The 23,277-nt window shown below is 36.1% G+C and overlaps 1 protein-coding gene across 1 annotated transcript; it reads right to left on the reverse strand.

Moving 5' to 3' along the window:
• Positions 1-642: 642 nt before the first annotated feature.
• On the reverse strand, positions 643-7,218 carry LOC120328230 (uncharacterized). The gene is made up of 7 exons (XM_039394664.2): positions 7,064-7,218; positions 6,632-6,745; positions 5,836-5,991; positions 3,043-3,168; positions 2,329-2,478; positions 1,558-1,818; positions 643-1,057 (listed from the first exon to the last, which is right to left on the reverse strand). The coding sequence occupies exons 1-7, from the start codon at positions 7,143-7,145 to the stop codon at positions 882-884; spliced, it is 1,065 nt and encodes a 354-aa protein (XP_039250598.2). The 5' UTR covers positions 7,146-7,218; the 3' UTR covers positions 643-881.
• Between the last annotated feature and the right edge of the window lie 16,059 nt (positions 7,219-23,277).

The raw sequence follows: 23,277 nt of genomic DNA on the forward strand, positions 1-23,277 counted from the left end.
AGTGCAAGGAGGTGAGGGCGTGGCCCAATTACTGATATATAATATAACATTCCATTTTTTTTTTGATAAAATAGGATTGATATAAAAATTCGAGAGAGCAAAATATGATATAAATCTTAGATTTGTTGTTGCTTATAGATAAATTAGTACAGATGTATGTCAATTTTTTTTCTTTTTTGATGGTAAAAACTGTTTTTTGTTTTTGTTTCCAAGGTCAAGGGGTAGGTTGGGGGCGTTTCAAATTTATAAAAATTTCGACCGTATTTAATTTTTTAACCTTTTAAAACGGTTTAATATTTGGGGCAATATCAACCTGAATAAAAACTTGAACATACATCAGTTTTATCAAATTTTAAAGCGGAACTTTTACTCATAATTTAAAAACGCGTTAGTAATGAATAATAGCCTTACGCTTCAGTCTACTTTGCCTCATGGTAACTTCCGAAACTGCCCACTAGCAAGAACGTACTGCACTTCTAACGATTTGGAAATTTGGCATCGTTTGTTTGCGATCGCAATCGCGTGTTAACGAAGATTGATAAATACTAACTTTCCGAGAAATATGAGAAAAAGAGAGGTTGCTTGATGATATGTCAACGGCTTCCCTCGGCTATTACCGAATGTAGTTTAAGGCCAATAGCATGCATATCCAGTATTTATTTTTTATTTTTGATTAAACACCAAGTGTTAGGCTACACCTTGAGTGGCTTATGTAGCAACTCCTGTCCTCGAAACCATACTTCATATTTATTACACAGATTCAACAAATTTAATTTTACAATGACTGTTACCTAATTAAATACTGATTGTCAAGTTTATGCAAACTAGAAAAATGTTAATTGTTACAAAGATAATAAAAAATTAAATACAAGATAAAGCTATCAGCCACAATTGACATGTTTCCCTTTACTATCTGTCCAGTATCTGTAACATCCATTACATTTTGATATGCGACAATGGGCATCAGGAAATGCAGTGCACGTAAGTGGTTTTCCGTTTTGAAAACACCATTCAGGGCCGCAGTTTGGATGTTCTTGGGCATTGGGGGGGCATGGACCTGTAATAACATACACAGTAAATAGTTACTTCGTTTCAGTTGTAAACTTAACTGATTGTACATTTTAATTGTAAACTATGTGATTCCAGACAACATAAATATATTGTCCTTAGAAATTAGTGTGAGTTCGATTGGAGCGAAGTAAATTTGCCTTTTTAATCTCGCTGGGATTGACTTTGGAGAATTACGCACGTAATTAAATATTACATTACAACCAGTGGTAATGTGGTTTTGAGATGGCAAAATTTTAATTAGGGGGTTCTCTCTCATATCGAACTCAGTAACTACAGGTTCTCTCATTTCAGAAACTAAATCTCGTAATATGGATGTTCATTTTTTAAAACGACTGAGTAAATTTCAGATTTTCAAAGTCAAAGACGTATTTTATAAAATTCGACTCGTCTGCACTGACGATCTCCTTTGTAAATCAACTTTTCATTTCTACCAAGTTGTATTGAATATATATAGCCTAAACTCATATATTTATCGTGAATACTCACACATTTGAGTTATTATTTGCTGGTTGTATTGATCGTAGAAATAACCATCACATCCGTTATTTATGGGTTGACAAACCGCTCCAACATTGTTTGGACAGAATATTCGACCACATATAGGTTGACAGGCTCGGGGAACAGTTCGGGGACTGGCTCGGGGAGGTGGTTTAGCTAAATTCGTTAGCAGCATTAATTGTATAAAAGATGAATCTATGCCGAATTGGCCTCTTCCTTTGACTGGGGGTGGCTCTGGTTGAGGTTGGCCTAAAATATATGAAATATACATGAATAATGGACGATTATTGTACTGATAAAGAGGATATGCAACTATTACGTTGACTAACCTTATACTCACGGCCGGGTCGAGGGGAGGGCCCCGGGCAGCACGTTGTAGAAGGACTGTGTTGCTTAGTTTGGTAATTTAATAAATAATAATACGTACAGATCACTCTTACTTGACCTTTAATTTATTCATTCTCATGTATATAACAAAATCTATAGCTTGTTTGTGCCCCGAATTATTTTCTGAATTAGGTATAAGGAGCATTATCAGAAACTCGCCCCGGGCAGCAGAAAAGTTTGGCTCGCCCCTGCTAGTACGTAACGTAAATTTTTTCAATTTTCCGCCTTAGAACAAGCTTCAAACTTGTGTGTCATATGTCACCCAGCGATAGATGTCCTAGACTAGAGACTGTTTGATGTTAACAAGCAGCTGGGTGAAGTATTTTCTCTCACGCTTATAATAAATGATTGATGGTCATAGTAAACTCTTACTTGGAGGATCTACGCATCTAGTCCCACATCCTGTTGAGCAACATATTTTGTCACCATCACAAAAGGAAGTGTCCGCGCAAGTTGGGTTTTGAAAACTTTCACATATATCAATTTGAGGAACATCGCATTTATCGTCGATTCCAGGAAATCCTTTAAATTGAATTTCCATTATTTTATCCATAAGGCGTACAAAATATAAAAACACAACAGACTAAAAATGAGAATGAAAGCAATACAGTATTACAAAACTTCATTATCGTAGTTTAGAAATTGAAAAAATTAAAATTGTTTAAATAAATGTATATGTAGATAGATCGAACTACCATTTTAACGCATTTCAATGGCAAATTTTCTTCTTCTAAAAAATTGGTTTCCAAAATTCTAAGTGCCACAAAGTACGGACCCCTTACAAATTTGGTTGAGGGGGCTTCTGGGACTTTCATTTCGATGTTTTGTTTGTATTTTACGTATGTACAGTTCATCGACTCCCTAACATTTTTCCGTGGAGGTCAGATTGGTAAGCACTGTTTACTCAAAACATTCTCTGCCATAGAAAAAGATTTATATATACTAATTTACTTTAAATTATTCCTTTATTGAGTTGGATATTTTATAGAAATTTCCGTCATCGGTCTCCCTTTTTTATTGGGGGTTCTTTACCCATTAAATATGAAATCGTAACAAAACAAAAAGATTGTGAAAACACATACTTACGGTTTTCACACTGGTCACCATAGAATCCCATAGGACAATAGCAGCTAAATCCGCGAGGGGAATTATCGTCATTGCACACTTTGTTATCATCAGTACACTTTTTTAGATCATATGGGTTTGAGCAACCTGAAATTGGAAAACATGTTGCCGAATTATTATGGTTTTGTTGAATTCTAATAGCAGTATTACGATATTTACAATATTGAGTATAACAACAAACATTATCTAAATTGAAGGCCAAAACGGTTGTGCGATCTACTTAGTGTTTTGGCGCATTAAATTTTTTAGTTACAGTGACGAGTAATGTCACGTCAGCGCCGACCTAGCGCCTTTGCGACTGTAGTGGGCTGCGCGATTCTATAGGTCATACCATAATTCTATAAAAAAAATATCAATTTCACCAAACTTAATTATAAACGAACATAATTTTACCCAAATATCAAACATATGACTTTGCTACACGCACGGCTCGCAAAGTAACTCTACCGAGGAAGAGGCCCGCGCCATCCGTTTCCATTCTATCATTCAACTCTACTGTACACAAACCTATATGTCTAATTATACTGTGACAAAATCACAAAATCGTTCAAATATTTTATAGAATACTGTGCAATTGGCGGTTATTAATAATTAAATTTTATATTACAATTCAGCTTGTGACAAATATACCGATATATATAAATTATAGTGTAAGAAGGACCTTTGCTTCGCCCCGATCCTTTTACAGGCGCCTTTTTCAAATTTTTGGTAACGGTGAAGTTGAATAGAAGATGAGTTTTTTTCAATTTACCCGGTTGGGGCCTCACGCTTAACTATGTTGACATTGCAGATTACCCGTCTCGGGTTGGTTCAATCCCTATAAATATCGTATAAAAAAGGTTACAATGTGCATGAACGATTGAGTGAGCTCTATTTGTTAGAATATGCAGAAAGGGTACGAGCCGCCCGCAAGAAGGACTGATATTTCTGCTTGGGGCGTTTATAAACAAATCTGAAGGTATACAAATAAAGTTTCCCAAAAGATGCCGCGTAACATTCCTTCAAATGTTATCAACAAATCAATATCTACATTATGACATATGAATAGAGAACTTGTGCCAGAAAATGCAAGCTTGGACAAATATAATATTTTTTGTCAGCTATGTTTAACGTTTCTTACAACTTAATAGCAAATATTGCAGCGTTTGATTAGAGTATTTGACTAATAAATTACTATATCGCTAAGCCAAACAACTCCGAGCTTATTTATTTGTTTATTTAATTTTATTAAATTTTGCAATCTTATACATCTCGAATACACACGAATATACATGGTTATATCTATATACGATAACGAACTTGCACAAATCAAATAAAACTACACTAAAAGTACGCTTTCGTTTTTAAAAACATTTTATGCATAAAAGAATATATATATATATATTCAAAAACACTTTAACGACAATATACCATGCAGAAACAAAAAAACTTTTCGTTTTTTAGGCCCGGAGATCATGAAACGCCATAAATCGGGTACTATTTTAATGTTATTGTTGACAAACTTTTGTATATTGTGTTATTGTAACGGCAGTTCTCCTCTTATCACTAATAAGGATGCCAAGTATGAGTACCTACAAGTATTCGATTCTTATCCGATTCCTAAATTTTCGATTCCGATTCTCGATTCCTCGACATATTACCGAAAAAATATACCCACCCAAGCAATACCATATGGAATCAAGCAAGACAGCGATGTTCAAATTCTGGACGGACAAGAAGGCCGAAACTAAGTAGTATGGGTATCCAATCTGCCACATGAGACAAAACCGCACAAAAAAAAAAGAATCCCTCAGAACCCACAGAGATTTTTAAAATAAATAAACGTTAAAGCCTACTAGCGATATTTATAATATATATATTATATATAGTGAAGTTTGCGGTGTCGTAGCAACTCAACATAGCAGTGAAGTAGTTTATTCATATATATATATGTGAAGAAATTGCCACAAAACGTTACACATTGTTTGCAATCCAAGTTTCAAACTCGAGAATCGATTCCGGTGCATCGGAATCGATTCTAGTCGATTCCGCGAAGAATCGATTCTGTAATCGAATCCGGACTCGATTCCGCCATCCCTAATCACTAATGCATGATTTACATTTATGTTAGAAGAATGAATCAAAGTTACCGGGTTGGACAAAATATGGTGAAATAATCTCAGGTTGCGTCAAAGAAATACAAATTGAAAACGACAGTTTGTTGTGTGGTACTATAAGCACTGTGCGACCTATAAAATGCCTTGAAGCGGTTATTTGGTGTTTCCAATTTAGTAGGTGATGCATTACGTATGAGAAGAAATTATATGAAATCCGATAATGACGGCATTCTGCTGTATAAAAACGATGGGAACCAATTAAATTATAGAAGCATTAATACATTTCTTGCCATTACAAAAAGCAGGAAAGGGCCAAAGTCGATACTCCACTTTTTTAAAATATCCCTCATCATGGCGAAACTGAAATACTCCAACTATTTCACTGATATTGTTTAAATCCAACGTTTATCTTAAATAAATAGTACTGATGTACTGATAAAAATACGATATTGATTTAATGGTACGTATCAATTGCATCAATTGATATAAAACAGGCGGGGAATTATTAAAAGTATTTAACGATTTAAATAAAAAATTCATCTCGAACTCGATTGAAAACGACAAATACCAAGTTCAAGGTACAATGTGTGTTATAAAGTAAATTGGTGAAGTTTATTAATATAATTTAGGTGAAGACCACCCGATTACGAAAGTTTACCTGGGGTTATGCAAGTGAACGTGCAAGCATCTGATTCGGCGCAACACACTTTTCCTTTACCACATGTCCCTCCAGCAATCCCACATTCACCTTTTGCCTCACAATAGTCTACGGCATTTGTCGGAAAAGAACAACTATCAGGCATTCCGAATTCTCCTATAAAACAGTTGACTACATAGAAATGCTGAACCGCAGTAGATTAAATTGTTAAGATTTCGAAGATGAAATAAATAAATTTTAGCACATGGAGAAAATGAATAATTTGTCAAGTAGATTTTTGTTGAAATAGTGGATTTCGAAGTCAAAATCTTATGAAATGGATGTCACACAATAAAGGCAAGTAAACAATTCACTGTCAAATAGATTTTCACAGTGAATATAATAATACTTTAGTAACAATATATGAGCCTGCCTTTTAAATAACACAACATGCAAAGAGACTCTTTAATTTGTAGCCTCTGCTATCCCGTGAATTTAGAGCGTAATCTCTTGTAGCACCATGTAATGTAAATTTTACATTGCCAGCCAGAACAAAAAGAAACGATGCGGTAAAGAATTTAACATGACAGGCTATTTTTGAATGATCGTACATTATTTTATGGTAAAATATAATATAAAATACAACTTTTCTCCGTTTTCATTACCCTTACATCGTTCTTTACCAAGTAATTACTATGAAATATAATTATCGTACTCTTGCGATGCACTATGTCACGCACTTGCATTGTAATGCACAAAATAAGTTGAATAACATTGTTGCACTACTTGTCATACGAAAATAAAATTAAATACATACGTGTCATACAATTGTCCCCGGTGAATCCTATTGGGCATAAGCAAATCGAATCTACTCCGCCATATGGTTTAAAGCAGACTTTGCCTCCGGAACATTTTGAGTTTACGCAAGGTTCTAAAGTATAAAATTATAAAATAGTTAAAAGATAGATATACATAGATAAAATATGCATATTTTGCGAAAATAGAACACAGAACTTCAATCATTTATTGTAGAAAGTACAGACTTTTTGATGTAATGCATCCACGCGCTGACAATAATGTCAATAAAACAATATATATTTATGAGATTTTAAAGATTTCAAAACGACGATACTTTGATAAATTGTATTTTCATATGAATGATTTAACTTCATTCCACAACAAAAAACTATTCAATATACGCTGCCTTTTATATTAGTCTGTGATTATTTCTAACGTTGTTAGTGAGTACCTGGTATTTCGGCCAATCCTGATCTACTATGATCTATGACAGCTAAAACACATGTCAATAGCACGCAGTATCTGATATCCATTTATGCAGATGTGAACTGCCAATCCTTTATCCAGCAGGAACGGCAGACGAGAATACGAATGCTGCAAACTGGCAGAGCATGATTTACAGAACAATCAAAGCAGAAAAAATAGTGTAATAATGCCATGCCGGAGGCTAAATATAAATACAGTTTGGTTAATGCGGATACCATTTTGGGGTCGATCAAAATGTTGGATTGGGTGAAGTCGAATCATAGTCTCGACTCATATAACCCATCCACAGGGCAGGACTCAGACCACCTAACACCACACAGTGGGCCATATACTGGGCGCCGCGCAACCCGCTTCGATAAGACGTGGTTCGATAAAACGCAAAAAGAACTTGTCTTTGGGACAGCACTTCATTAGATTTTATATTTATTTTTGACGAACTAATTGCTTTATGTCTCATATAGGGGTCATAGCTTATTGGCACTGGATTACTCTTATTTATCACAGAGATAAGAATCCACATCGGGCGTCGGAATATTCAAATATTTGTGTCATATGCATGAAGTAAATGGCAAAGCAGTGAAACGAGGTATACCAATCAGCAATGTTGAGGGATTACAAAACTGAATATGTATAAAATATTATCTATATTGGACGAAATGATATATCAAGAGAAATCTTATTAAACATTAGATTTTCAATTGTTGTTTAGGCAAAAAATTTATGCGTATGTCAGGTTTGTCTATGACTAAGGAGATGAAATTTAAGATCTTATCGAATACTATACGATGAAAAGACTAAAATATTTAGAACGCATTTTTGGTATCCGTCAGTACAATGGTACAAAAATTATGCTAAACTACTCGCTAGCCTGATCCTCGTCTGACTTTTGAGCGAATTCTGTTACCATAAACACCTTCGGCAATAAAATCTACTTATTTAAGTGATTTAATAATTACACGCACTGATTATTAAAATCTTTTATAACTAAAAGGAATTTATTTCAGTGAATAGCTTGAAGAATATCTTTTAGTAATCTAATGTTCGGAACATTTCAACTATTTTATTCAGTTGGGTACTATGGCCAAGTGAGGGCTACTCATATTCAAAATTACTGGGGGCTGGTCTTTCTAGAAAATATATTTCAAAGTGAACCCAAATATGTTTTAGTGCCTCTAACTTTTAGTGCCTTTAACTTTAGCGATTTAATAGAAAAGCGATTTGTAGATAATTGAGTAACCGCCTAAATCTGTACATTCTTTACGCGCGTTGTAGTTTCTCGCCTGGTGATTATTCGCTAATCAAGACAGCGCTATTCACATTGTTTATTACGACGCTAGAGTTCTATTCTTAAAAAGATAGGTGCAAATATGACCAAATAATGAAACGAGAATATCGGTTGGAGACCGAAGACTTATTGATCGAAACTGTGTTTTCGATTCATGACTCTATAGCAGCGGTTCCCAAAGTGGGCGAAAACGCCTCCTTGTAGGCGTTTTCCATAACTTGGGGGGCGCTGATGGCGATTTGGGCAATTGGGGGCGCTGGCTGTCAAATTGGGCGATTAGGGGGCGCTGACATCAATACGGGAACTCACAAGAAGTATGATATTTTATGCCATTTACTCCTATGTTTCGTTTCAAACTAGTTTACTTGTGATTTGGGTGTTGGAAATTTCTCGCTCAACGTAGAAATAGGTATTATGACTTTTTTAAATCCGTATTGTTTTACAATAAATCAATAATACATGGCGCATACAGCATAAGCTTTCTCCACCACATTGCACGTTTCGTTTTACTGTTTTGAATAACAGCTTCAGCTTTGAAGCGGTAGTGTAAGTACAACACCCTTAATACCGTATAATTTTGGTTTTGTTAAGAGCAAAATGTGAGAGCTGGGCATCTGATTGAACTGACATACGCCAGATAGAACCATCTCCATGTTGCGACTCAACTCGTTCATTTTCTTTTCTTGGGTCATTGGATAATAAGGCTACATAGGTAATACATAAATTGGCAAAAGGCAAAGATCTAGCTTGTTGTTAAATCATGTTGTGTCTTACATTGTTTTAAGTCGGTTTGTTATTTGTGTTGCGTAAGTTCATAATATCAAATACAGTGATTTAAGCAGCATATTTACCCGATTTATATTAAAAACAGTATTATACAGCGTGGTCCCAAAAAAACGAAAATGGAGTAAATTATTCAATTTTGTCTAAACTTGAACTTCTGTTTGATTATGTTTGTACCCAAAAGTGTCGGAAAATTGAGTATTTCTCCATTTTATTTCTGCAATCACAGCCTTGAGTTCACCAATCGTTTGAGGATTGTTCTGATACAAATTGTCCTTCGAACTCCCTACATATCAAAATCCGTAATGTTCCGTTTGGACTCTTCCATTTCCATGTCCTGATAGCAGAAGGTGCGCTTTAGCAGAAAACTAAGCGAGTGGTTGTAAATTTCGCAAAATTATTGAGTATAATCATACGAAAACAGAAGTTCAAGCACAAATAAGATTGAATACTTTTTTTGGAGATAGTAAAGAAATTTTTGTTTTTCTTTTTCTAGATAACCCTGAAGCAAATTTCCAGAAGCAAAAATGCACCACTACCATTGGATTTATACTTCCAAACTCATGTTCAGTGTTCCATCTTTTTGGGAACAGAATCAAATTGAAAATTTCCTCACGAGTGAGATCGGGTTAAAGGTTTTTTTTATTGCTCTTGCCAGCTCACTCTTGGTAGAGCAAGTAGGCTATTTAGTGCAGTGACCGCACTTTTACACATCAAGAGAGATTCCTTCTACAGTGTCAAGAGAGGAGACTCAGGACTGTTTTTGACTAAAAAAAGCCAGATATTATCAAGCTGGTGGCATTTCACTAGACTAAATAGAGAATAAAGTTGCTTTGACTTTTTTGTTAGGGGGGCGTTTGCTAGTTAAAAAGTCGTTTAAGGGGGCGCTTACAGAATAAAGTTTGGGAAACACTGCTCTATAGTAACACCGCATGTCCCATCACTAATTAATTTATAACTCGCTAATTATACGACATAATTCATTCAAATTCATAGGCTTCTGGTCCGAGATATGATGAATGCACATAAAAAATTTGGAGCAGATTCAACCTCAATGCTCAAATATATTGACACGGAGGCCAAAACGAAGTAATACGGGTATTCAATCTGTCACTATACATCAGAGCTACTCAACTATTTTACCGAAGATCAGCATACAAACTTCAAAATTATTTGGGTCCGGCTTTCCAGAAATTATATTTCGGCATCCTTAAACGCGCACTTCCTCGACCGGCTAATGATTATTAGCTAATCAAAATTGTTTAATATGATGTTATAGTTGTTTTCATATATATATATTCAAAACCTATAAAAGTCATTTTATAAAAGGAAACTTCAAAAGTGGGGATAATGATCCAAAATAAAGAATTAGGTGCGGTCTGAATCAAATACTCGAAACGTCCGGACCGCGGACCGCCAGTTGAGTAACCCTGCAATACACAGTCGGTACCACAATCAATAAAATAAAAAATGAAGCGCGGTCAAAATTGAATACGCGAAAGGTCCGATTTCGGTTTGCGTCCGCCAGAGTAGGCTTGGCGTAGCGTAGTGTTTATGGATTTGTATCTACTGTGATGGCATCGCAGGTGAAGAATCGTGCGTTCAAATAATTCCATCCACCTCACCTACAGCAGGATGTAATAAGTTGCAGAGTACGCAATGTCCAACTTGAAAGATTTCTGTTCTTTCAAAATATGGCAGATTTGTATGTAGCATCGGCTTTTTATACAGAATCGTATAGCACACAGTTATCACATATTTATCCCGGGGGAGCAAAAAGTTGATAAGACGGCTTTTTCATATGGCGAACGACGAACTGTGGTTCCGTTGCAAGTTTATGTCGGGTATGGGATTACTCAGCCATTTGTTTTGATTTACCCAGGTGCTGCAATCAATTGTTTAGATTTATATGAAAAATCGATAAGCAAAAATGCGTGATTGCGAAAATGCCTTTTTTGCGTGAACTAGTAGGAAAGATAAATTCTGACCCACTGGTGTGGTGGAAAGTCAAATGGCTCAAAATATATGTGTGTACATGCTACTTGTGTACCATCAGAAAGTGTATTCAGTACGACAGAAATAAATGGGAATTCAAATCGTTCATCCCTACTTCCTGAAATTGTCGATATGCTAAAATTCCTGCGACAGCATGCGCACCTGTTAAATGACATTGAATAAACGCTCTTGCTATAAAATCATAAACAATATATTCCGACCGGAAGCTGATTCTAAACTTGTCATTTTCATAATCAGCAATACTAGCACTTTGAATATTTCTTACATTTTCCCGATGCTTACCATTTGAGGTAGTGATATACCAGGGATGGCGAACCACTGACCCGCGGGTCACAAAGTGACCCACCGCGTTTTATTTGTGACCCGCCAAGCGAAGGCACGAATAAAATAAAAAAAAGGTAACATATCAGTGATAAAAATTGATGAAAAAGACCTTAAATTAATCTAACAATAACTAAACTATTATAATGTAGCCTACCGTCAGTTGGACAGTCAGGAAGGGCTGCGATGGCTCATGTTCAAAATGTTGATTTTCGAACCGGTATGGTAATTTTCAAAACCCCTAATCTTGTACGCATGTATGCACCGCTGTGTACCGTTATTCAGTTATTGGGCCTGACATCGTTTATGACATAACAATGCAATTGATCTGTTCATTTCTCGCAACGCCTGTCTTTGTTGGAAGTGCATTTGCAGACTGTTGAAGTTGACTGAAGTTGATTCTGTGTCTCATTATAAAAGATACATGCGCTCTAGTCCGAGATCTAGACCTAACGAGTTCGGATTGAACAATAAAACATTTCGTGCAAATAATGACAAATTTATTGACCCTGCAAGTCATTTCCAGAGTGTGTCAAATTCTATCTCTGCTAAATGCTAAATCTCATAATTCTTGTACAGCAGTTGTCAAGAAATGCATTTTTTCCACAAAATGAACTATTTTAAAGAATGTGTTTGATGAAAAGTGCTCAATCAAAAGAATATCTTAGCAGTCATATGATGTACATGGTAGACCAGACCCAAGTGCATGATATTAAAGGCATGTATAATGCTGATGCATTTTCATTGTTTCATTTGATTGTGTTGATTTATTTGAGAACACTGGTCTGAAGCAAGCTTATGCTGATTTATCTTTGAACAACAACAATGTCAAACTTAAAATTGATACTGGTTGAAATGCCTGTCCTGCCATTGTATGTTTTAATAGTGTCAGATCTGATAAAAAGATTGACGGAAGAAATCCTGTAGTTTTGATTGATTATGGATTTAATAATATAATTTCTACAACTGGATCTGTTGGTATAAAATGTATTTTTCGCAATGTCCCATATTCAAGTGGTTGATGGAAATGTCACACCTATTCTTGGTATCAATGTTTGTTTGAATTTGAATGTTTTTACTTGAAATGTGGCATGCGTTGAAACACCAAAGTGTTCCCCTCTGTAATTTTGTCCTAGTCCGGTAAAAATATAGTGTGTCCATTAAGTCCATCTTATGTAAATAGCAAAGAGAATTTATCAACACCATATATTGTTTTGCCTCCCTTACAGATATATTAAATGAAATTAAAATATTGATTGAAAAAATAACAAACCTGGTTGAGATATATTGAGAATTGACTTCATTACAAAATTGAAAGTGTGAAGTGACTTTATCAAGTGCAGTTTTAGGTATTTTGGTCGTCTGAAGCTTCCGCAAAACCATGTCGGGATTTCCAAACCATGGCCGCTATGGCCAAACCACGACGACTGACTTTTAACTGGCTACAAACCAATGACGAGGGGCGGGTACCACGACAGCAAATTGAAAACCTATGGCGGGTGATTTTTTGTTGCCACAAACATAGTCATGTTGGCCGTAATGGCATGCAGGTGTGACGACCCTTGTTTTGCCTGTTAAATGACGTCATGTGATATCGTTTCCATATTTGGTATTCTAGCAGTTTAGACGCTGCGACACGGTCGATCGGTTCTCGGGGGCAGCGTGGTCTGTTGGTGTATGCTGTGTGTGACAGAGTGCAGTCGTCTGAGTGTTTCGGTTTGATTGGTGGGTTTTGAATGTCTGTGTGAATGCCTCTGGTCTTCAGGGATGTTTGTCTGTGTTGTGTGACTGTCGGATGTTTTGTGCTGGACAGTGGGCTGACGTAGGGACCATGTTATTGTTTTTACCAGTACAGTGCCATTACAGTTCATTTACCGTAGTGTTGTATTTTCAGTTTTATCGTGGAATTAGCTTTCATCAGTATTGTTCAAATGTTGTGCACCTATAGAATTGTTCATAGTCTTTTTAAATGCCTGTCATAAGTTACTTTCGGCCTGTTTTGCAAATTCTGAAATTGCAGTAGCTAGTTCATTGTACCAGATTCTAGGGGTCATTTGGTTTTTTATTCAGAGTTGTCTTGGATTTCAGGGTTGGTCAGTGTTTTTGTTGTGTATGTGGTCTTTCTTGCATTTTACTGCCTGGTATCTGTTATTTTTATTTTATGCTTTTCGTTCCTTTGGGGAGTGTTTGGTTGTTTTGGATCGTTTACTGTTCGAGTTGTTAATAAATGACATAAAATAGCATAAAGACTTGGACTATTGAGAGAAAACTTGACGTCAGATCATATTAGAAGATATTCTGAACCTGGATAATTATTTCATACATTGCCGGTACGCTACACAGGGCTGCCCCTGATGTGACAAACTTGGGGTAAGGAACATTTTACCTATGGATATAGTTTTGATGAATTTGGTGTTCGATTTCAGGTTTGAGTAGATATAATTCCGCATGATAAACTAAAATCTGGCACATGACTTTGTGAACTATAACGGTAATAGAGCCATAAAACCATGACAAGAAATGCCGCGGTTCATTTGTGACAGGAGCAGTCATGAAGTGGTAAAAACTGCGCCTCGACTTTATGGACATCCTATAAGTTTTCTATTTGCTCAAACATTGATTCTTTCTCAGCAGTGTTAAGATTACACGAATTGATAACCTTTGCAAAATAATCTACAATCCAAAAGTTTCCCTGACGAGGATAGGCATTTTATGGTATTTTCCAAAACCGATGCGTAGATCTTTTGGGTGTTACCTTATGACAGCAAATAGCTCTTCTGTGTTAACTTAAGTTCTCAATCAGGCACCGTACTATGTGCTATCAAACTCATCCGTTATGAGATGACGTTAGCCGCCGTTGTGAGGTCATTAACATAACGAACATCCAGCAGTCCAGGGTTTGAAATAGGCAGAGTAACTTTCACCAAGTTTGGTTGTTAAACGAATACCGGTACTACCAATCAATAAGAGTGAAAAAATCAAAAAATTAATGGACATGTTCTCAATAATTTGTATTTTGCGATTTGCTTATAATTTACTAATATTGGAATATATTTGGAGGACCGGCAGAAAGGTTGCCGCGGACCGGTGGTTGAGAACCACTATTTTACACCATTGTTTTTGATGCCGAACCATGTAGTTCAAGGGAAAGGAGTAAACTATATAATCATGTTCCATGAGCCAAATCGCGAAAAATTTCTAACGGTCATTGGTAGAAAGTTCTAACGAATCCTGCCCGTAGAAACTTGTATAAAAGGATTTGTTATAGATCAGGGGTGACGAACCCATTTGCTCTCGCGGGCCATTTTATCAGTCACCGCTGAGTAAGCGGGCCGCACAACTTTTTAGTCATATATAGTATGATGCCTATCAATTTTCATCAACAAAAACGAACAACAGCATCCATACAGATGAAGTTATCTAATGATATATTGCAGTATAAAATAAAAATAAAACATTCAATTCAGGTTTTGCTAAGTGAAATTTTTGGAAAGTTTTTTGCTTTACTAAGCGCTTCATATTAGGACGAAATGACGATTCGGAATCTCCAAACTACATACCAAGATTTTCGTCCGTCAGTCTAGACCTGTCATCTTACTCGGCCGCGCTCCGCTCGGCTGTTGGAGATCCGAATTTCCGTTCGAAAAACGAAGCATTCTTGACTCGAATGTTTGTGTCGACTACCAAGGTATCACTGTACAATCAATTTATATTGTGCTACTAAATTATAGAGTTTAATATTTCATCACAGACCTAGAGATTTCTCTAACGTTGATATCTCGAAAATAATCTTGGGTGGTAGTATTATGAAAAAGCGGAGTTAGTGTTGCATGAACACATCAAATTTTTATAAATCCCAACATCGCTAAAATACGAATCAAAACTAAATACGAGAATATCGGTCTGAGACCGAAGACTTATCGATCGAAACTGCGTTTTCGATTCATGACTCTATAGTGACACTGCGCGTCCCATCACTAATTAATTAATAGCACACTAATTATACGACATAATTCATCCAAAATCAATTGTCTTCTGGTCTGAGATATGATGAATGCACATACAAAATTTGGAGCAGAGTCAACCACGCCTTCGTGAGATATCGCGTGCATCTAACAGACAATACCTATCAACATACTTACCGATCTAAAGATAGATAAGTGATAATCGGGCTGTCTGAAACACTATGTATGGTCGTGATATTTCATAGTAATGTTTATATTTTGTCGACGCAACCGCAGGTTACATTAACTTACAATTGAATTAATATAAAGAAAAACATTTTAAATAGACCCAGATTTGTCGTCAACAAATTTCACATTAGTGGCGAGGGCTTCGTACAAAAGAGCCGTATTTCGAAAGCCTCCGGATACAGAAGTGAAATAAACGAATCAATCCTGTAACAATTAACTGATTTTTAAAACGTAGGCATGTTTTGGGATGTACCATTATTTTAATCACTGAGCTGAAGTTATAAACTTTTTATTACTTTTAGTTGTCCCGTGTATCGTGCGCCGAAACATTAGATGTTCGCAAAGTGAGGTTACCACTACTCCCCTAATCCCTATGCGTTTGTCGATAAGCCAACGTAACTAGGCTGAGACATTGGTTATTTTGATTTATTGTTGATCCAACAAAACAAGATGTACTGCAAATAGCGTTGTCAGTAAAATAAGTAATATTGGCGCTCCCATTTTATATGTACAGTCTCTGAAGGTTTATGACTTCAAGCCAAACATTAACTGAATCGTCTGAATGCTTCGCGGGCCGCACAAAATTCTTTGACGGGCGCAGGTTTGTCACCTCTGTTTTAGATCAAGGTTTTTCACCTATTTTGTTTAAAATGGCGCTTTCCGTATTGAATATATTTCAAACAAGTAAAATGAATGTAAGAACTTGCCTAATCGATTCGTATCGTCAATATATCTTTGAAACACCACAGGAGTTGTGACTCGCCAGATTCCTCGTGGTGGGATTATCGGTTTTTATTAGTTAGGTGTGTTGTGTTTTTAATTTCTTGAAGCCATCATTTTGGTTATATTAAATAGAATGCCACGACAATTTAGGGAAATAAAATCTTGAATATGGATGCATGGATGAAACCAGCAATAGTTGGCCTGAATCTAAATTCTCCGGGTGAGGCAAAGGAATGAAAGCACTGGCGAAAAACTTACGAGAACTACATTGAAGAATTATATATATATGAGTGCTCAAGAGGGCCAATCTTTGAATAAACTCGAGAGGTTGATCAATTAGGTATCTCACAATGTTTATAAATGAATTGAATATGTGGGCACTTATAACAAGAGAGCTATGCTCCAATATAAGGACACGTAACAGCAGATACCACAGTCTACAAATATATATACACCAAGCGCAGTTTGCTGATTTAAAAAAAGCCCCTATATTAAAAGACATAAATTGTAACTGTGACTGCAAACCCTGCTTTCACGAGACAGTTTGGGCTTCCATATCGACAAAGCGGCACTGTTACCGACCGGTACCAAGATTTTCCAGATTCTGTTTCAAAGTGAATTGAAATACCAACTGATTTGAGTTACTACGGTATTATAACAGTAAATACCGCAGTCTACAAATATATGGAAACCAATTGAAGCAGTAAGTTTACCTTACCTTTAATCTTACCGACAGATCAATACCGCAGTCAACAAATATATGGACACCAAGCAAATCAGTAGTTTACCTTCGCAAGATTGTGGGTACCGGACCACCGGTAAGTTCAAAAATCTTCTTGAGCAAGAATTTTCAGAATCGGCCGTCATGCTTGGCGGATTAAAAAAGTTTTATCCCTTGATTAAAAAGTAATACAGCGAAATTTTGGATAAATTATTAATTCTTCTAGGATTCACAGGAAATTTGAAAAAAAAAGTAATAGCCTTCAGGACAACAATTTCATCTTCAATCACTGAAATTGCAATGCAATTGGTCCAGTAATCAAAGAGAAAAGCGACGTTTTCATAACGATGTAATTTAGTCCGGCAGATAAGGGGACCTCTTTGGCCCAAATTTGATTTCAGACATAAAGTTTTTTTTATTTGTGATTATTCATCTTGGGGTCATTGCCCATCATTTCTACATGGGTGTGGAGTTTGCAGCCTTGAGCAATTTTTTTTACGGCTCGATATTTGTATTAGTGTTTTTCGTCAAACCTGTGCATCATAATGACGCACAACCTGAACCATAACTTGTTACAATACTATGTTCAGGTTGTGCGCAATCTTGGTGCACAAACTACGCAAGCACCAAATTTACTAGGAAATAAAATCAATAACTTTTAGGTATTTGTTGAGCCCAGCTTTGGGTCGGGACCCATATACAGTATATGGAAATACTGTCGAAACATACGCGTAAAATAAAGAGTACTATTACAAAATACCCGTTTTTGTTGCAATTAACAATGCAAGCCTGCTAATACAGTCGCCAGTGGTTCAAGTGGATATGCACCCGGTGGAGAACAGTCAATTATTTGTTAGCGAGAATTGAGATGCAGCGGGATGATCACGACGACGCAGTGAAAGATAATGATATCACAAGAACAAGAATGAGAAAATTGTCATATTTTATAGTATATCCATGGGAAAGAATGTAGTTCATTCTTATGTTCCATGCCAATGCTTTTCAAACTACCAAAGACTCTCAACACTTTTGCTTCTTCTCTTCTATAAAAATACATTGTTATTATATATTCGCATTTCCATCTGTTTGTTCGTGCTCCCAGATAACCGATCAGCGGCCTCCAAGGAGGAGGGGGTCCCCTTTCACGAAAGCCTGTCATAAACTAAAAGAGGCGACCGTGCTTCTCTTGCCTGTTGTCGTGCTGTTCCTGGAATTCAGCTACAACAAAAATTTCACGAAAACGGATTTTTAAATTTTATGATTTTATTAATATTCTCAACAATGAATGATATACGGGTGGTAAAATGCCAAGTTATTCCAACAACATGATCATGTTTTGCAATTTACAACCAATATTTTGTATGTAACTTTGTTTGACAGAGCCCCAAGAGCTCTAACTACAAATATCAAAAATGTGAGGCCAAAATAGTCACACTGCAACATTGTCAAATGTGCTGTATTTACGATAGATAACAGGTTTACCAAAAAGAATTACATGAAAAATGGTAAAATAAAGTTCAATTCAGCAATATCTACTTGGTTATACGCATCTGTTGATGATTTTATGTGTTTGTTTTGGAAGTTTAATAACAGAATTAATTGTGGTTGTTGGGGATGTTTTAAAAAAAGATTGCATGGAAAAAAGTTTTCACAAAATGTCAAGGTTTGATTGTAGTAGAGAAGTAGAAAAACTACTCCCATGTTTTTTTTTCATTTGATAACCACGCCACAGAACTTCCCCGATAAGTATACGCAGCAATTGCGAGAGGCAGAAGTGCCAAGATGGGATTTCATCGCATTGCAAACCAATATTAGCAATTCTTATATATATTCGCGCATTCCCATCTGAACAGCGTGGAAAAGATTATACCCATCTACACTTTAAGAACTATGTCAGATGAGCGTCATATTATCAAAAATCAGTAAAGGAATAGTGCAATGGGAAAAGACATATAAGGCGGAACTTTCAATAGTATGCAATCAAATAATCTTATTGTAGAATATATATTTAAAAACATTTCGTCACGCCAACTGCAGTCCGAAACTTTTTGTCTCTGGCTGAGCTTAGATACCAATTGGCACTCATGTAAACTGGTAAGGCTGTAAGAGGCACGCGATGGAGCAGATACTAAGAGTATCCATACCCCAGCTGTCATTTGAGTGGGTACTTCTGTTTTTATTGCAGATGTGATTGATCTTTTTGTATTATACTGGCATCACCGATTTAAGGATGCTGGAAACCAACACGCAATATTACAAAACTTACTCTCAACACGCGGTTTGAATGAATGAAAAATAGGCTTGCACGTAATTGACAAAAATCAATTCCGTAATTACGGCCAAATCGATTACGTAATGACCCCGTAATTGCGATATTTTTTTCACACATTTAAACCTATCATAACAACCAATTTAATCCACTTCTATCCCGAATGGGACATCGAAGTTTGGTTTTCATATTCCCGGCAGTACTACACGCCGGCGACAGATGTTAAAGACAAATATCAAGGAGTGAATTCAAAATAATTTTATTCTGATTTTTATCTTTTGTATTAGCTTTGATTTTTTTATCCACTTTATCACCAAATTTTATGCGATCAATTTTATCATTACCAACACTGGTAATATATTTAAGAAACGATAGTTCAGTTTTTTGAAATCGTATTAACGTATTAATACGACTTTCGTATTAGATAAAAATTCCGGGTTGCTAATTTATTAATCAACTACAAGCGTATTCTCTCGTTTGATTATACTTTCGCTTGCCTCGCGACGAAGACTTGTTATTTCACCGTTTTTTACAATATCCGACTTTACTACTTGTTAGCATTTTATAATAATTATTGATGCCGACTTATTGACGATATTCCGAATTCCATGCTTCATTTTACATTAAATCATTTCGCGGCCTAAAAGTTATAACATTATTTGCGATAAATTTAGATCAAATATTAATTATTTGCGCATTATTTAAAATACCGTACTTATATGACATGCCTTCTCCGAAAATACAAAGTTATATCGCAAAACAATGCATTTTGTGACATTTATTTTGCACTCATGAAAATATAAATTTATTTTTCTAACTCAAGTCGACAATCCTATTTGCCAAGATTGACACAAGTTTGGTCGAGTGCCGGTGGTATTCGAGTCGACGACAAATCAAAATAAGTTGCCGCATTTGGTAAAGACAGGCAATCATATTTGGCCGACATATTGCGAGGCGTTGTGAAAAACATATTGAGCAATGCCATGTCCGGACAGATATATAACGATAAAATCAGTAACAGAACATCAAGATTTTGTAATAGAAAATGGATCTCGCGCAAAATAAACACGTGAGATCCCGTCGTATTGTTGTTTCTCTGCCGTCTCAATCGCTTTACCGATGCCGAAAAGACTAAGTTGCGTTGGTTCTTTACGCAATTTCTCTTCCGTCTTTATATTGCTGTTTGATAAGCGCGACATTAATTATCACGGCATTTACAAATAGACCATGTTTTATAAGTTGATCTCTTACATTCTTTAATCATTTCACCCGAAGAAGTTGAAACCAGGTGTGTTGACGTCCATCGGTCTCATCACAATTCTATTCCTTATCTACGGTTAATATGTACATTGGACATCCTAGATAAGTTGATAATAGGGCAGTAAATGACGCGTTATGGCTTCCCCATCTGCCTAACAAGAGAGAGAAAAACGGCTGCGAAAAACCGGAACTGTAACTTCTTTTACTTAACTTTAATTTTTTACAATCGACGGAATTGACTGCTCTGAAGAGAGCTCGTTTACGACTTTACGTAATTCGTAACTTCGCTTCCGTAACTCGAAATAATTCCGTAACTCCATAAATCCGTAAATTACGTGCAAGCCTAATGAAAAAGCTGAAACTAGTATTCTTTAGAACAGCATACAAATTCTATGGAATGAAATCATACACAAAAGCTCGTCAAAAACCTATAGCCTAATAATCAAGTGGAATTTGATGCATGTGCGCAAAAATGTGCGCGTTACTACGAACAACCGAGGCACGCAGGAAAATGTGTGTGATGTACTAGTATTCAAAACGTTTGACTCACCTATGTTGGCATAACAGGTGCACATCTCGGTTTTGCATACGCATACCTTCTATCTCCACAAGGATATAATAATTTTGCCAAAGTCAATGCAGCACTGAAAGGTTGCGGTTCCTCCAAAAGAAAACACGTTACACATCTTTAGATACCAGTGGATGGTTTTACATGGCCTTGTTCGGAGTGAAAGACGAAGTCAAATATTCCAATCCAATTCAACTAATAAAATATTTCCCAAGTTTCTAAGCTTAAACTAGGAAAACGAAATGCGCGCGGCAACGCAAATGTAGTTTGAAGAGCGCAATAGAAAGTTGCTAGATGCTGTCGATGGATCTTGGCTTGTATTAGTGAAATAAACTACCATTTATTCTACTAAAATTGAATTTCTGACATTGTAAAAAGATTCAATGTTACTATGTATGCAAAACTAAACCATGTAGTTATGAAATAATTGTTTTTAACAAAAAGGCGCTCCTGAAGTATTCGTACCAAGATGGCGCACAACCTGAACATTGTATGTTTACCAGGTTAGGGTTCAGGATGTGCGTCATCTTGGACCGAATACTTTGTTGTTGTTGTTATGTTTTATGGCGCTTATAACTTCAGTGGTCTTTTGCGCCTTTGATCATTTTGAATTTAAAAATCCTATACTAACATATAATACAATATTTACGAATATATAATTATACAATTGAATCAATTACAATAGGTAATTTTTCTAAATATTTCTGCCCGTAGACAAAACAAATTCGATAACAGTTTCAATAATATCCATGTTACTAAACACTTCTTCCAAAGTCATTTCCAGTTTAAGTTTTCTGGCTTTGCTAATGACTGGTCTTCTTTGATGATTATATCGTTGACAATGCAATATGTAGTGGTCTACGGTCTCCGGTACGAAACACTGTTCACAAAATCCGTCAGAATGACAGCCAATTTTATGTAAATGTGCATTCAGGGCGCAATGGCCAGTTTGCAATCGGAATAAAATAACTTGATATTTACGTGACAAAGTTTCGTTCTCTTGTCGTGACATCGTGGTAGGATGAAATCTTTTATAATGGCTTGCTGATTCATTATTAACATATTCCGTATTCCATTTTTCTCGAGCCAATATATCAAAATATGATTTTGCTTCTGAGACGGAAAGTGGCAGAATTGCATCGAGGGAAAGTTTGTTGATTGCTCCTTTTGCCAGGTTATCCACTATTTCGTTTCCGATAATTCCTACGTGAGCTGGTGACCATAGGAATGTAATTTGTATTCCTTGTTTTGTTAACACCGAGTTTATTGTAGCTATTTTCGCTATTAATATGTTTTTGAATGTTGAATAATTAGGAAGAGCTGAAAGGGCATTGAGACAGTCTGTTATTATCAATACACGTTCCGGTCTTGTTGTTGCGATCCATCTGAGACAACCCAGAATTGCGTATAGCTCCGATGTATGTGAAGAGACATATCGATGTAATTTCAGTTTTTTCTCTACTTTCGCTTGAGGCACATGATATGCAGCACCCACGCCAAATGTGTTTTTCGAACCGTCAGTAAATACTTGTACATAGTCTCGATAGTTTTCGTGTATATGGTCAAGGAATGAAGTTTGAAGTATTGTTGGTGAACATGTTGTACCGTAAATAGTTAACGATGTATCAATTTGCGGTGGCTTCATTATCCAGGGAGGAATCTCGAAATTGACATATTTTGCAACAGAGAAGTCGGTAAAAAAGCTGTTAGTTGTTTTAATATTAAACTTTGCAAATGATGGTTTGTCAGGAAAATATTCTTCCCACGACTGTTTGAATAATTGTGCTGTAATTTCGCTGTCATGAGGAATCATTCTGCATTTGTAATGTAGACATTTTCTATAATGTATAACATGTAAGGGCATTTCTTTACACTGGGATTGTAAAGCTATAATGGGAGTACTTTTTAATGCACCCAAGCAAATGCGTAAACATTGTGATTGGATTACAGCCAGTTTCTGCAATATAGTCGGGGATGCAAAATAAATTGCTTCCATGCCGTACTCGATAACTGGCTTTATTATCGCCCTATATACTGTGA

Source organism: Styela clava, chromosome 7, assembly GCF_964204865.1.
Source record: "Styela clava chromosome 7, kaStyClav1.hap1.2, whole genome shotgun sequence".
Lineage (NCBI taxonomy): Eukaryota > Metazoa > Chordata > Ascidiacea > Stolidobranchia > Styelidae > Styela > Styela clava.